General features: G+C 58.7%; 1 protein-coding gene across 1 annotated transcript in view; it reads right to left on the minus strand.

The window, feature by feature from the left end:
- The window catches only part of LOC148139017 (NF-kappa-B inhibitor delta-like), a 54,942-nt gene that overhangs the window by 6,296 nt on the left and 35,822 nt on the right, over positions 1 to 12,824 (minus strand). The window contains exons 4-8 of the mRNA XM_087980879.1: positions 10,618 to 10,868; positions 9,871 to 10,133; positions 5,940 to 6,045; positions 5,034 to 5,180; positions 4,264 to 4,315 (exon numbers count right to left, since the gene is read on the minus strand). Coding sequence (XP_087837005.1) covers positions 4,264 to 4,315; positions 5,034 to 5,180; positions 5,940 to 6,045; positions 9,871 to 10,133; positions 10,618 to 10,868 — 819 coding nt within the window. The remainder of the gene's footprint in view (positions 1 to 4,263; positions 4,316 to 5,033; positions 5,181 to 5,939; positions 6,046 to 9,870; positions 10,134 to 10,617; positions 10,869 to 12,824) is intronic.

Genomic DNA, 12,824 nt, shown 5'->3' on the forward strand with positions numbered 1-12,824 from the left:
GTCACCGTGTGGGGGGGGGGGGGAATCACAGACACAGACCCCCGTCCCGTCACCGTGTGGGGGGGGGGGGGGAATCACAGACACAGACCCCCGTCCCCTCACCGTGTGGGGGGGAATCACAGACACAGACCCCCGTCCCATCACCGTGTGGGGGGGGGGAATCACAGACACAGACCCCCGTCCCCTCACCGTGTGGGGGGGGGGGGAGTCACAGACACAGACTCCCGTCCCGTCACCGTGTGGGGGGGGGAATCACAGACACAGACTCCCGTCCCGTCACCGTGTGGGGGGGGGGGGGAATCACAGACACAGACCCCCGTCCCGTCACCGTGTGGGGGGGGGGGAATCACAGACACAGACCCCCGTCCCCTCACCGTGTGGGGGGGGAATCACAGACACAGACCCCCGTCCCATCACCGTGTGGGGTGGGGAATCACAGACACAGACCCCCGTCCTGTCACCGTGTGGGGGGGGGGAATCACAGACACAGACCCCCGTCCCCTCACCGTGTGGGGGGGGGAGTCACAGACACAGACCCCCGTCCCATCACCGTGTGGGGGGGGGAATCACAGACACAGACCCCCGTCCCATCACCGTGTGGGGGGGGGAATCACAGACACAGACCCCCGTCCCCTCACCGTGTGGGGGGGGGAGTCACAGACACAGACCCCCGTCCCCTCACCGTGTGGGGGGGGGGATCACAGACACAGACCCCCGTCCCGTCACCGTGTGGGGGGGGAATCACAGACACAGACCCCCGTCCCATCACCGTGTGGGGGGGGGAATCACAGACACAGACCCCCGTCCCCTCACCGTGTGGGGGGGGGGGAATCACAGACACAGACCCCCGTCCCCTCACCGTGTGGGGGGGGGGGGAATCACAGACACAGACCCCCGTCCCCTCACCGTGTGGGGGAATCACAGACACAGACCCCCGTCCCCTCACCGTGTGGGGGGGGGGGGGGGGGAATCACAGACACAGACCCCCGTCCCGTCACCGTGTGGGGGGGGGAATCACAGACACAGACCCCCGTCCCCTCACCGTGTGGGGGGGGGAATCACAGACACAGACCCCCGTCCCCTCACCGTGTGGGGGGGGGGAATCACAGACACAGACCCCCGTCCCCTCACCGTGTGGGGGGGGGGGGAATCACAGACACAGACCCCCGTCCCCTCACCGTGTGGGGGGGGGAATCACAGACACAGACCCCCGTCCTGTCACCGTGTGGGGGGGGGAATCACAGACACAGACCCCCGTCCCCTCACCGTGTGGGGGGGGGAGTCACAGACACAGACCCCCGTCCCCTCACCGTGTGGGGGGGGGAATCACAGACACAGACCCCCGTCCCGTCACCGTGTGGGGGGGGAGTTACAGACACAGACCCCCGTCCCGTCACCGTGTGGGGGGGGGGAATCACAGACACAGACCCCCGTCCCGTCACCGTGTGGGGGGGGGGGGGAATCACAGACACAGACCCCCCGTCCCCTCACCGTGTGGGGGGGGGAATCACAGACACAGACCCCCGTCCCCTCACCGTGTGGTGGGGGAATCACAGACACAGACCCCCCCGTCCCGTCACCGTGTGGGGGGGGGGAATCACAGACACAGACCCCCGTCCCCTCACCGTGTGGGGGGGGGGAATCACAGACACAGACCCCCGTCCCCTCACCGTGTGGGGGGGGGGGGAATCACAGACACAGACCCCCGTCCCCTCACCGTGTGGGGGGGGGGGGAATCACAGACACAGACCCCCGTCCCCTCACCGTGTGGTGGGGGGGAATCACAGACACAGACCCCCGTCCCCTCACCGTGTGGTGGGGGGGAGTCACAGACACAGACCCCCGTCCCCTCACCGTGTGGGGGGGGGGGGAATCACAGACACAGACCCCCGTCCCCTCACCGTGTGGGGGCGGGAGTCACAGACACAGACCCCCGTCCCCTCACCGTGTGGGGGGGGAATCACAGACACAGACCCCCGTCCCCTCACCGTGTGGGGGGGAATCACAGACACAGACCCCCGTCCCCTCACCGTGTGGGGGGGGGGAATCACAGACACAGACCCCCGTCCCCTCACCGTGTGGGGGGGGAATCACAGACACAGACCCCCGTCCTGTCACTGTGGGGGAGGGGGAGTCACAGACACAGACCCCCGTCCTGTCACCGTGTGGGGGGGGAATCACAGACACAGACCCCCGTCCCCTCACCGTGTGGGGGGGGGAATCACAGACACAGACCCCCGTCCCCTCACCGTGTGGGGGGGGGAATCACAGACACAGACCCCCGTCCCCTCACCGTGTGGTGGGGGGGAGTCACAGACACAGACCCCCGTCCCCTCACCGTGTGGGGGGGGAATCACAGACACAGACCCCCGTCCTGTCACCGTGTGGGGGGGAGTCACAGACACAGACCCCCGTCCCCTCACCGTGTGGGGGGGAGTCACAGACACAGACCCCCGTCCCCTCACCGTGTGGGGGGGGAATCACAGACACAGACCCCCGTCCCCTCACCGTGTGGTGGGGGGGAATCACAGACACAGACCCCCGTCCCCTCACCGTGTGGTGGGGGGGAGTCACAGACACAGACCCCCGTCCCCTCACCGTGTGGGGGGGGAATCACAGACACAGACCCCCGTCCTGTCACCGTGTGGGGGGGAGTCACAGACACAGACCCCCGTCCCCTCACCGTGTGGGGGGGAGTCACAGACACAGACCCCCGTCCCCTCACCGTGTGGGGGGGGAATCACAGACACAGACCCCCGTCCCCTCACCGTGTGGTGGGGGGGAATCACAGACACAGACCCCCGTCCCCTCACCGTGTGGTGGGGGGGAGTCACAGACACAGACCCCCGTCCCCTCACCGTGTGGGGGGGGAATCACAGACACAGACCCCCGTCCTGTCACCGTGTGGGGGGGAGTCACAGACACAGACCCCCGTCCCCTCACCGTGTGGGGGGGGGAATCACAGACACAGACCCCCGTCCCCTCACCGTGTGGGGGGGGAGTCACAGACACAGACCCCCGTCCCCTCACCGTGTGGGGGGGGAATCACAGAAACAGACCCCCGTCCCGTCACCGTGTGGGGGGGGGGGAATCACAGACACAGACACCCGTCCCCTCACCGTGTGGGCGGGGGGAATCACAGACACAGACCCCCGTCCCGTCACCGTGTGGGCGGGGGGAATCACAGACACAGACCCCCGTCCCGTCACCGTGTGGGGGGGGGGGAATCACAGACACAGACACCCGTCCCCTCACCGTGTGGGGGGGGGGAATCACAGACACAGACCCCCGTCCCCTCACCGTGTGGGGGGGAATCACAGACACAGACCCCCGTCCCCTCACCGTGTGGTGGGGGGGAGTCACAGACACAGACCCCCGTCCCCTCACCGTGTGGGGGGGGGGGGAATCACAGACACAGACCCCCGTCCCCTCACCGTGTGGGGGCGGGAGTCACAGACACAGACCCCCGTCCCCTCACCGTGTGGGGGGGGAATCACAGACACAGACCCCCGTCCCCTCACCGTGTGGGGGGGAATCACAGACACAGACCCCCGTCCCCTCACCGTGTGGGGGGGGGGAATCACAGACACAGACCCCCGTCCTGTCACCGTGTGGGGGGGGAATCACAGACACAGACCCCCGTCCCCTCACCGTGTGGGGGCGGGAGTCACAGACACAGACCCCCGTCCCCTCACCGTGTGGGGGGGGAATCACAGACACAGACCCCCGTCCCCTCACCGTGTGGGGGGGAATCACAGACACAGACCCCCGTCCCCTCACCGTGTGGGGGGGGGGAATCACAGACACAGACCCCCGTCCTGTCACCGTGTGGGGGGGGAATCACAGACACAGACCCCCGTCCCCTCACCGTGTGGGGGGGAATCACAGACACAGACCCCCGTCCCCTCACCGTGTGGTGGGGGGGAGTCACAGACACAGACCCCCGTCCCCTCACCGTGTGGGGGGGGAGTCACAGACACAGACCCCCGTCCCCTCACCGTGTGGGGGGGGAATCACAGAAACAGACCCCCGTCCCGTCACCGTGTGGGGGGGGGGGAATCACAGACACAGACACCCGTCCCCTCACCGTGTGGTGGGGGGGAATCACAGACACAGACCCCCGTCCCGTCACCGTGTGGGCGGGGGGAATCACAGACACAGACCCCCGTCCCGTCACCGTGTGTGGGGGGGGGGAATCACAGACACAGACACCCGTCCCGTCAATGGTTGAAAAAACTAAATGCGATAAAAAATTAAAATTACCTTCGAAATTCCGAGCTTCAACGTTCAGTGGGACTCCCGTCTGTAGGATAGCCTGGGGGAACAGCACAATTACTGAGCTGTCCCCATCAGAGTAAAGCTCCCTCTACACTGTCCCCCCATCAAACACTCCCAGGGACAGGGGCAGCACGGGGTTAGATACAGAGTAAAGCTCCCTCTACACTGTCCCCCCATCAAACACTCCCAGGACAGGGGCAGCACGGGGTTAGATACAGAGTAAAGCTCCCTCTACACTGTCCCCCCATCAAACACTCCCAGGGACAGGGGCAGCACGGGGTTAGATACAGAGTAAAGCTCCCTCTACACTGTCCCCCCCATCAAACACCCCCAGGGACAGGGACAGCACGCGGTTAGATACAGAGTAAAGCTCCCTCTACACTGTCCCCCCATCAAACACTCCCAGGGACAGGGGCAGCACGGGGTTAGATACAGAGTAAAGCTCTCTCTACACTGTCCCCCCATCAAACACTCCCAGGGACAGGGGCAGCACGGGGTTAGATACAGAGTAAAGCTCTCTCTACACTGTCCCCCCATCAAACACACCCAGGGACAGGGACAGCACGGGGTTAGATACAGAGTAAAGCTCCCTCTACACTGTCCCCCCCATCAAACACTCCCAGGACAGGGACAGCACGGGGTTAGATACAGAGTAAAGCTCCCTCTACACTGTCCCCCCATCAAACACTCCCAGGGACAGGGTGAGGGTGGGGTCTGGTTAATAGTGGGTAGTGTCCAACTCTCCTGCCTCGTACCTGGAGAATTCTGGGATATCCGTAGCTGGCCGCCAAGTGAAGTGCACTTTGACCTTTGTAATCGGTGGCGTTGACCTCTGCCCCCAGTTCAATGAGATCCGACACTACCTCCGGCTGATTGGCTGTTACAGCGACCAGGAGGGGGGTCTGTGGGTGGGGGGTGAGGCGTGGAGAGACACAGAGAGAAACCGGGTCAATCCCCCGGGTCAATCCCCCGACAGACACAGAACCGAACCCCTACCACCCCCCAAACACACTCCCTGCCCCAAGCTAACTCCCATTTCTCCCCAACTCCCCCGTCCTCCCCAAAACCTGACACTGCTCCCCCCCCCCCACAAACAGCAGCCCCCCCACCCGGTCCCTTCCCCATCTCTCTCCCTCCCCCCTCTCTCTCTGCCCTCCCCCCTCCCGCCTCTCCTCTCAACCCCCCTCTCTCTCTCTCTCTCCCCTCTCCTCCCCCCCTCTCTCCCCCTCTCTTTTCCACCTCCTCTCTCCCTCCCCTCTGTTTCCCTCCCCCACCCTCTCCCCCCTCCCCCCTCTCCTCCCTTCCCCCTCTCCCTCCCTCCCCCACCCTCTCCATCCCCCTCTCCCTTCCTCCCCCACCCTCTCCCCTCCTCTCCCTCCCCCCTCTCCATCCCCCCCTCCCCCCTCTCCCTCCCCTCTCTCCCTCTCTCCCCCCTCTTTCCCAACTCCTCTCTCCCTCCCCTCCCTCCCCTCTGTTTCCCTCCCCCCCTCTCCTCCCCTCCCCCTCTCCCTCCCTCCCCCACCCTCTCCATCCCCCTCTCCCTCCCTCCCCCACCCTCTCCCTCCCCCCTCTCCATCCCCCCCTCCCCCCTCTCCCCCCCCTCTCTCCCTCCCCCCCCCCCCCCCCCCCCGGGGGTCTCAGGGACCCTCCCCTGGCCTTACCTTCCCATTGTGTTCCCTGACCTCCAGGCCGTTGAGCTGCTGTAGCCGTTCAGCTGCTGCTGTTACAAACTCCCTCATCCCCTTCACAGCGTAGATATGCAGAACCCTATTGAGTGACAACACCTCAGGGTGAGAACCTACTCCCAGCGACACCCCCTCCCTCCCTCCCTCCCCCACCCCCCACCCCCCATCAGAGCCCTACCAGCCTGTCCGACGGTGTGTGGGGGAGGGAGGGTGAAGGAGATCGAGGGAAGGGGAAGAGAGAGAGTACTTGAGAGTAATAGTGAGCGAGTGTGTGTGCGCCTGGCTGAGTGAGTGACCGAGTGTGTGTGAGAGAGTGAGTGTGAGTGAACGTGTGAGTGTGTATGAACGAGTGTGAGTGTGTGAATAAGTGGGTTATTGTGAGCGTGAGAGAGTGTGAGTGTGAGAGAGGAAGTGTGAGAGGACTTGTGAATAAATTAGTGAGTGTGTGTGAGAGTGAGAGAGAATGTGAGTGGGTGTGAGAGAATAAGACCATAAGACATAGGAGCAGAAGTCAGGCCATTCAGCCCATCCAGTCTGCTCCACCGTTCAATCCTGGCTGATCAGTTTCTCAACACCATTCTCCCCCTAACCCTTGACCCCGTGGTTTCTCAGGAACCGATCTATCTCCGTGTTAAATATCCTCAGTGACCAGGCCCCCACAGCCCTCTGTGGCAGTGAATCCCATGGATTTCCCACTCTCTGGCTGAAGAGGTTTCTCCTTATCTCTGTTCTAAAGGGTCTTCCCTTTACTCGAAGGCTGGGCCCTCGGGTCTGAGTCTCTCCGACCGATGGAAACACCTTCCCAGCGTCCGCTCTGTCCAGGCCGGTCAGTATTCTGTAAGTTTCAATTCGATCCCCCCTCATCCTTCTAAACTCCATCGAGTATAGGCCCAGAGTCCTCAAACGTTCCTCATTCGTTAACCTTTTCATTGCCGGGACCGTTCTTGCGACCCTCCCCTGAACCCGCTCCAGGGCCAGTACATCCTTCTCCTTGCTCTAACCTGCTTGTTACTTCTTCAAAGAATTAGAGCAGATTTGTCAGGCATGACCCTCCCCTTGATGAAGCCATCCTGCCCTATTTACCACGCACTGCCAAGTATCCCGAAATCTCATCCTTCCCAATGGATTCCAGGACCTTACCCAGGACTGACGCTGGGCTAATTGGTCTGTAATTTTCCACCTTACTCCCTTTCTAAACAGGGGCGTCATGTCAGAGATTTTCCAGTCCTCCGGTACTTGAGCAATCCTTGGTAACTCGCCACTAACGCCTCCACTATCTCTGCAGCCATCTCCCTTCAAACTCTGGGGTGTAGTCCATCTGGTCCAGGTGATTTGTCCATCTTCAGGCCATTCCGGTTTTCTAGCACTGTCTCCTTGGGGATGGCCACTATCTTCAGCTCTGCCTGAACCTTCAGGATATTACTCATCTTCCACCATGAAGACTGATGTGAGGTAATTATTCAGCCCCTCAACCATTTCCTTGTTTCCCCCCCTACTCTCTCTCCAGCATCATTTTCCCGCGGCCCAATGTCCACTTTTGTCTCTCTTTTGCCCTTTCTATGTCTCAAGAAACTCTTACTGTCTTCCTCTATATTACTGGCGAGCTTACCCTCATATTTAATCTTCTCCCTCCTTATGTCTTTCTTCATTGCCCTCTGTTGCTCCCTCTGTAAGCTTCCCAATCCTCTGGTTTCCCGCTGCCCTTCGCCACATTATATGCTTTCTCTTTTGCTTTTATGCTGTCCCTGACTGAGTTTGGAGGAGATTTGCAGCTGATTTGTTGCTATCCCTGACTTCCCTGGTCACCTCACCCTCCCACAATTGCTGTTCCACTGCCTTTCCTGCTAGGCCCCTCTCTCAGTCCGTTCTCCCCAGCTCCTCCCTCATGCCTCTAGGGAGGAGTTGCCTTTATTCACCTGTAATACCATTCTACCTTCTCCATCTCAATTTACACGGTAAATTCCGTCACATTATTAGATTTAGATTAGATTACATTACAGTGTGGAAACAGGCCCTTCGGCCCAACAAGTCCACACCGACCCGCCGAAGCGAAACCCACCCATACCCCTACATTTACCCCTTACCTAACACTACGGGCAATTTAGCATGGCCAATTCACCTGACCCTGCACATCTTTGGACTGTGGGAGGAAACCGGAGCACCCGGAGGAAACCCACGCAGACACGGGGAGAACGTGCAAACTCCACACAGTCAGTCGCCTGAGTCGGGAATTGAACCCGGGTCTCAGGCGCTGTGAGGCAGCAGTGCTAACCACTGTGCCACCGTGCCGCCCACCTGTGCCACCGTGCCGTCCACCTGTGCCACCGTGCCGCCCATTATGGTCACTGCTTCCTAAGGGCTCCTTTACCGTACTCTCCCTTATCATGGCGGCCTCATTGCACGACACTCAATCCCGTATTGCCTGTTTCCTGCTGGGCTCCACCACAAGCTGCCCCAAAACACCATCTCGTTGACATTCGATCAATTCCTTTTCTTACAATCCAGTACTAACCTGATTGTCCCAGTCGCCCTGCACACTGAAACCCCTCCTGATCACTGGAACGTTGCCTTTCCTATACATCTTTTCTATCTTCTGGTGGCTCAGTGGTTGGCACTGCTACCCCCACAGCGCCAGGGACCCGGGTTCGATCCCACCCCCCCGGGGGACTGTCTGGGCGGGGTTTGCACATTCTCCCCCCCGTGTCTGCGTGGGATTCCTCCCACAGTCCAAAGATGTGAAGGTCAGGGTGGATTGGCCGCGCTAAATTGCCCACATTGTCAGGTGCATGAGTAGGGGAATGGGTATGGGTGGGTTACTCTTCGGCGGGTCGGTGTGGACTTGTTGGGCCGAAGGGCCTGTTTCCACACTGTAGGGAATCCGATCTAATCTTGCACCCCAGCTCCTGACCCCTGTTTGTACATAACTCCTGCTATGGTAATTTTTTAACGTTTGGGGTCCCCCACCTCTCCCCATGCGGATTCCACACCATCTGAGCCTAACATCACTCCTTACCCCTGAGTTTTCATTCCTTACAAATAAAGCAACCCCCACTCCCCCACTGTGTGTGTGTGAGTGTGTCTGAGCGAGTGTGAGTGTGTGAGTGAGTGTCTGTGAGTGTGAGTGTGTGAGTGAGTGTGTGTGTGAGTGTGTCTGAGCGAGTGTGAGTGTGTGAGTGAGTGTCTATGAGTGTGAGTGTGTGAGTGAGTGTGTGTGTGAGTGAGTGTGTGAGTGTGTGAGTGTGTCTGAGTGAGTGTATGTGAGTGTGTGTGTGTGTGTGAGTGTGCGTGTGAGTGTGTGTGTGAGCATGTGTGAGTGTGAGTGAGTGTGTGTGTGTGAGTGTGTGTGAGAGTGTGAGTGAGTGTGAGTGAGTGTGAGTGAGTGAGTGTGTGTGTGTGTGAGAGTTTGTGTGAGTGTGTGTGTGTGAGTGAGTGTGAGTGAGTGTGAGTGAGTGTGTGTGAGTGTGTGTGAGTGAGTGTCTGTGAGTGTGTGTATGTGAGTGTGTGTGAGTATGTGTGAGTGAGTGTGTGTGAGTGTGTGTGTGAGAGTGTGTGTGAGTGAGTATGTGTGAGTGAGTGTGTCTGAGCGTGTGTGCATGTGTGAGTGTGCATGTGTGAGTGTGCATGAGTGTGTGAGTGTGTGTGAGCGTGTGTGTGCGTGTGAGTGTGTGAGTGTGTGTGTGTGAGTGTGAGTGAGTGTGTGAGTGAGTGTGTGTGAGTGAGTGTGTGTGAGCATGTGTGAGTGTGAGTGTGAGTGTGTGTGAGTGAGTGTGTGTGTGTGAGTGTGTGTGTGAGTGTGTGAGTGTGTGTGTGAGTGTGTGAGTGTGTGTGTGAGTGAGTGTGTGAGTGTGTGTGAGTGTGAGTGAGTGTGTAAACGGTGTGTCCCTGTTGAGGTTTGTGAATAACTTACGTATCTCCGTCATCATCTCGATGCAGGAGGTTGGTCACTTCCATGTTCCGGATGGTTCTTCGAGCTTGGTCCAACATTGAGGCTGTGATTGGCTGTGGGGTTGCTAGGGGCTGTGGGGTTGCTAGGGGCTGTGGGGTTGAGCTGGGAGGGTAGTATGGAATGGATGGGAGGTCTGGATGGGCATTGGCTGCTGGTAGTGACCAATGAGGGAAGGCTGGGGGAGGGCTATCGAACATTCTGGGATCCGAGTTGGGCTGTGCCCCCTGAGGAGGAACAGACAGAGGGTCACCTCCTAGATTACCACCACCCTCCACCTCGCTCCCTCCATTCCCCCACCACCCTCTCCCTCCATCCCCCTCCCTCCATCACCCTCCATCCCTCACCACCCTCTCCCTCCATCCCCCTCCGTCCATCACCCTCCATCCCTCACCATCCCTCTCCCTCCATCCCCCTCCCTCCATCTCCCTCCATCCCCCACCACCCTCTCCCTCCATCCCCCCTCCCTCCATCACCCTCCATCCCCCTCCACCCATCACCCTCCATCCCTCACCATCCCTCTCCCTCCACCACCCTCCGCCCCCTCCCTCCATCCCCCTCCCTCCATCCCCGTCCACCCATCACCTTCCACCCCCCTCTCCCCCTCTCCCTCCATCCCCACCACCCCCTCCCTCCGTCTCCCTCCATCCCCCTCCCTCCCCGGGTTGAGAAATGGAGGGAGTGTGATGTGTGACTGATGCCTGAACTCACCATCAGGTCAGGGCTGTGTTCAGGGTAAAGGCTGGCACTCTGGCTGAGGAGGCCAGGGTACCCACAGCCCGGGTACATTGCTGTGGTGTCGAATGGGTGTATGGCATTGCTGGTGGAGAACTCACTGCCAGAGCCGTAGTGACAGGAATCGGTGGATATTATGGGCTGTGACACGCCCACGTGCCAGGATGGAGTCACGGACTGAAAAGGAGATGCATCCTCGAGACCAGGAGGGGAGAAGTTCGAGTCCCCTGGGGAATCAACAGAGGAGCAGTTATTAACCACAAATACATGGGAAACAATGGGATAACATACACTGGGATTGGGCCGAGGGGCTTGGGGAGGGGGGCGTTTACAAACAGAATAACTGCTCCCCTGGGTGGGGGGGGGGAGTTACAGACTGCGATCTAATCACGGGGTTCGGGGTGGGGTTTATGTACAGAATAGCAGATACCCGGGAGGGAGTTACAGACTGGGATCTAATCGAGGGGTTCGGGGTGGTTTATATACAGAATAACAGATACCCCGGGGAGGGAGTTACAGACTGGAATCTAATCGAGGGGTTCGGGGTGGTTTATATACAGAATAACAGATACCCCGGGGAGGGAGTTACAGACTGGAATCTAATCGAGGGGTTCGGGGTGGGGTTTATATACAGAATAACAGATACCCGGGAGGGAGTTACAGACTGGAATCTAATCGAGGGGTTCGGGGTGGGGTTTATATACAGAATAACAGATACCCGGGAGGGAGTTACAGACTGGAATCTAATCGAGGGGTTCGGGGTGGTTTATATACAGAATAACAGATACCCCGGGGAGGGAGTTACAGACTGGAATCTAATCGAGGGGTTCGGGGTGGTTTATATACAGAATAACAGATACCCCGGGAGGGAGTTACAGACTGGAATCTAATCGAGGGGTTCGGGGTGGTTTATATACAGAATAACAGATACCCCGGGAGGGAGTTACAGACTGGAATCTAATCGAGGGGTTCGGGGTGGTTTATATACAGAATAACAGATACCCCGGGGAGGGAGTTACAGACTGGAATCTAATCGAGGGGTTCGAGGTGGTTTATATACAGAATAACTGCTCCCCTGGGGTGGGAGTTACAGACTGGAATCTAATCGAGGGGTTTGGGGTGGGGTTTATATACAGAATAACAGATACCCCGGGAGGGAGTTACAGACTGGAATCAAATCGAGGGGTTCGGGGTGGTTTATGTACAGAATACCAGATACCCGGGAAGGAGTTACAGACTGGAATCTAATCGAAGGGTTCGAGGTGGTTTATGTACAGAATAACAGATACCCCGGGGGGGAGTTACAGACTGGAATCTAATCGAGGGGTTCGGGGTGGTTTATATACAGAATAACAGATACCCCGGGAGGGAGTTACAGACTGGAATCTAATCGAAGGGTTCGAGGTGGTTTATGTACAGAATAACAGATACCCCGGGGGGGAGTTACAGCCTGGAATCTAATCGAGGGGTTCGGGGTGGGGTTTATATACAGAATAACAGATACCCCGGGAGGGAGTTACAGGCTGGAATCTAATCGAGGGTTTCGGGGTGGGGTTTATATATAGAATAACAGATACCCGGGAGGGAGTTACAGACTGGAATCAAATCGAGGAGTTCGGGGGGGGCGGTTTATATACAGAATAACAGATACCCCGGGAGGGAGTTACAGGCTGGAATCTAATCGAGGGTTTCGGGGTGGGGTTTATACATAGAATAACAGATACCTGGGAGGGAGTTACAGACTGGGATCTAATCGAGGGGTTCGGTGTGGTTTATATACAGAATAACAGATACCCGGGAGGGAGATACAGACTGGAATCTAATCGAGGGGTTCGGGGTGGTTTATATACAGAATAACAGATACCCCGGGAGGGAGTTACAGACTGGAATCTAATCGAGGGGTTCAGGGTGGTTTATATACAGAATAACAGATACCCGGGAGGGAGTTACAGACTGGAATCTAATCGAGGGGTTCGGGGTGGTTTATATACAGAATAACAGATACCCCGGGAGGGAGTTACAGACTGGAATCTAATCGAGGGGGGGTGGTTTATATACAGAATTACAGATACCCGGGAGAGAGTTACAGACTGGAATCTAATCGAGGGGTTCGGGGTGGTTTATATACAGAATTACAGATACCCGGGAGGGAGTTACAGACTGGAATCTAATCGAGGGGTTTG

The sequence above is a fragment of the Chiloscyllium plagiosum genome, unplaced genomic scaffold (genome assembly GCF_037043375.1).
Source record: "Chiloscyllium plagiosum isolate Xiang-an unplaced genomic scaffold, Cpla_swu_hap1 HiC_scaffold_38, whole genome shotgun sequence".
NCBI classification, from domain to species: domain Eukaryota; kingdom Metazoa; phylum Chordata; class Chondrichthyes; order Orectolobiformes; family Hemiscylliidae; genus Chiloscyllium; species Chiloscyllium plagiosum.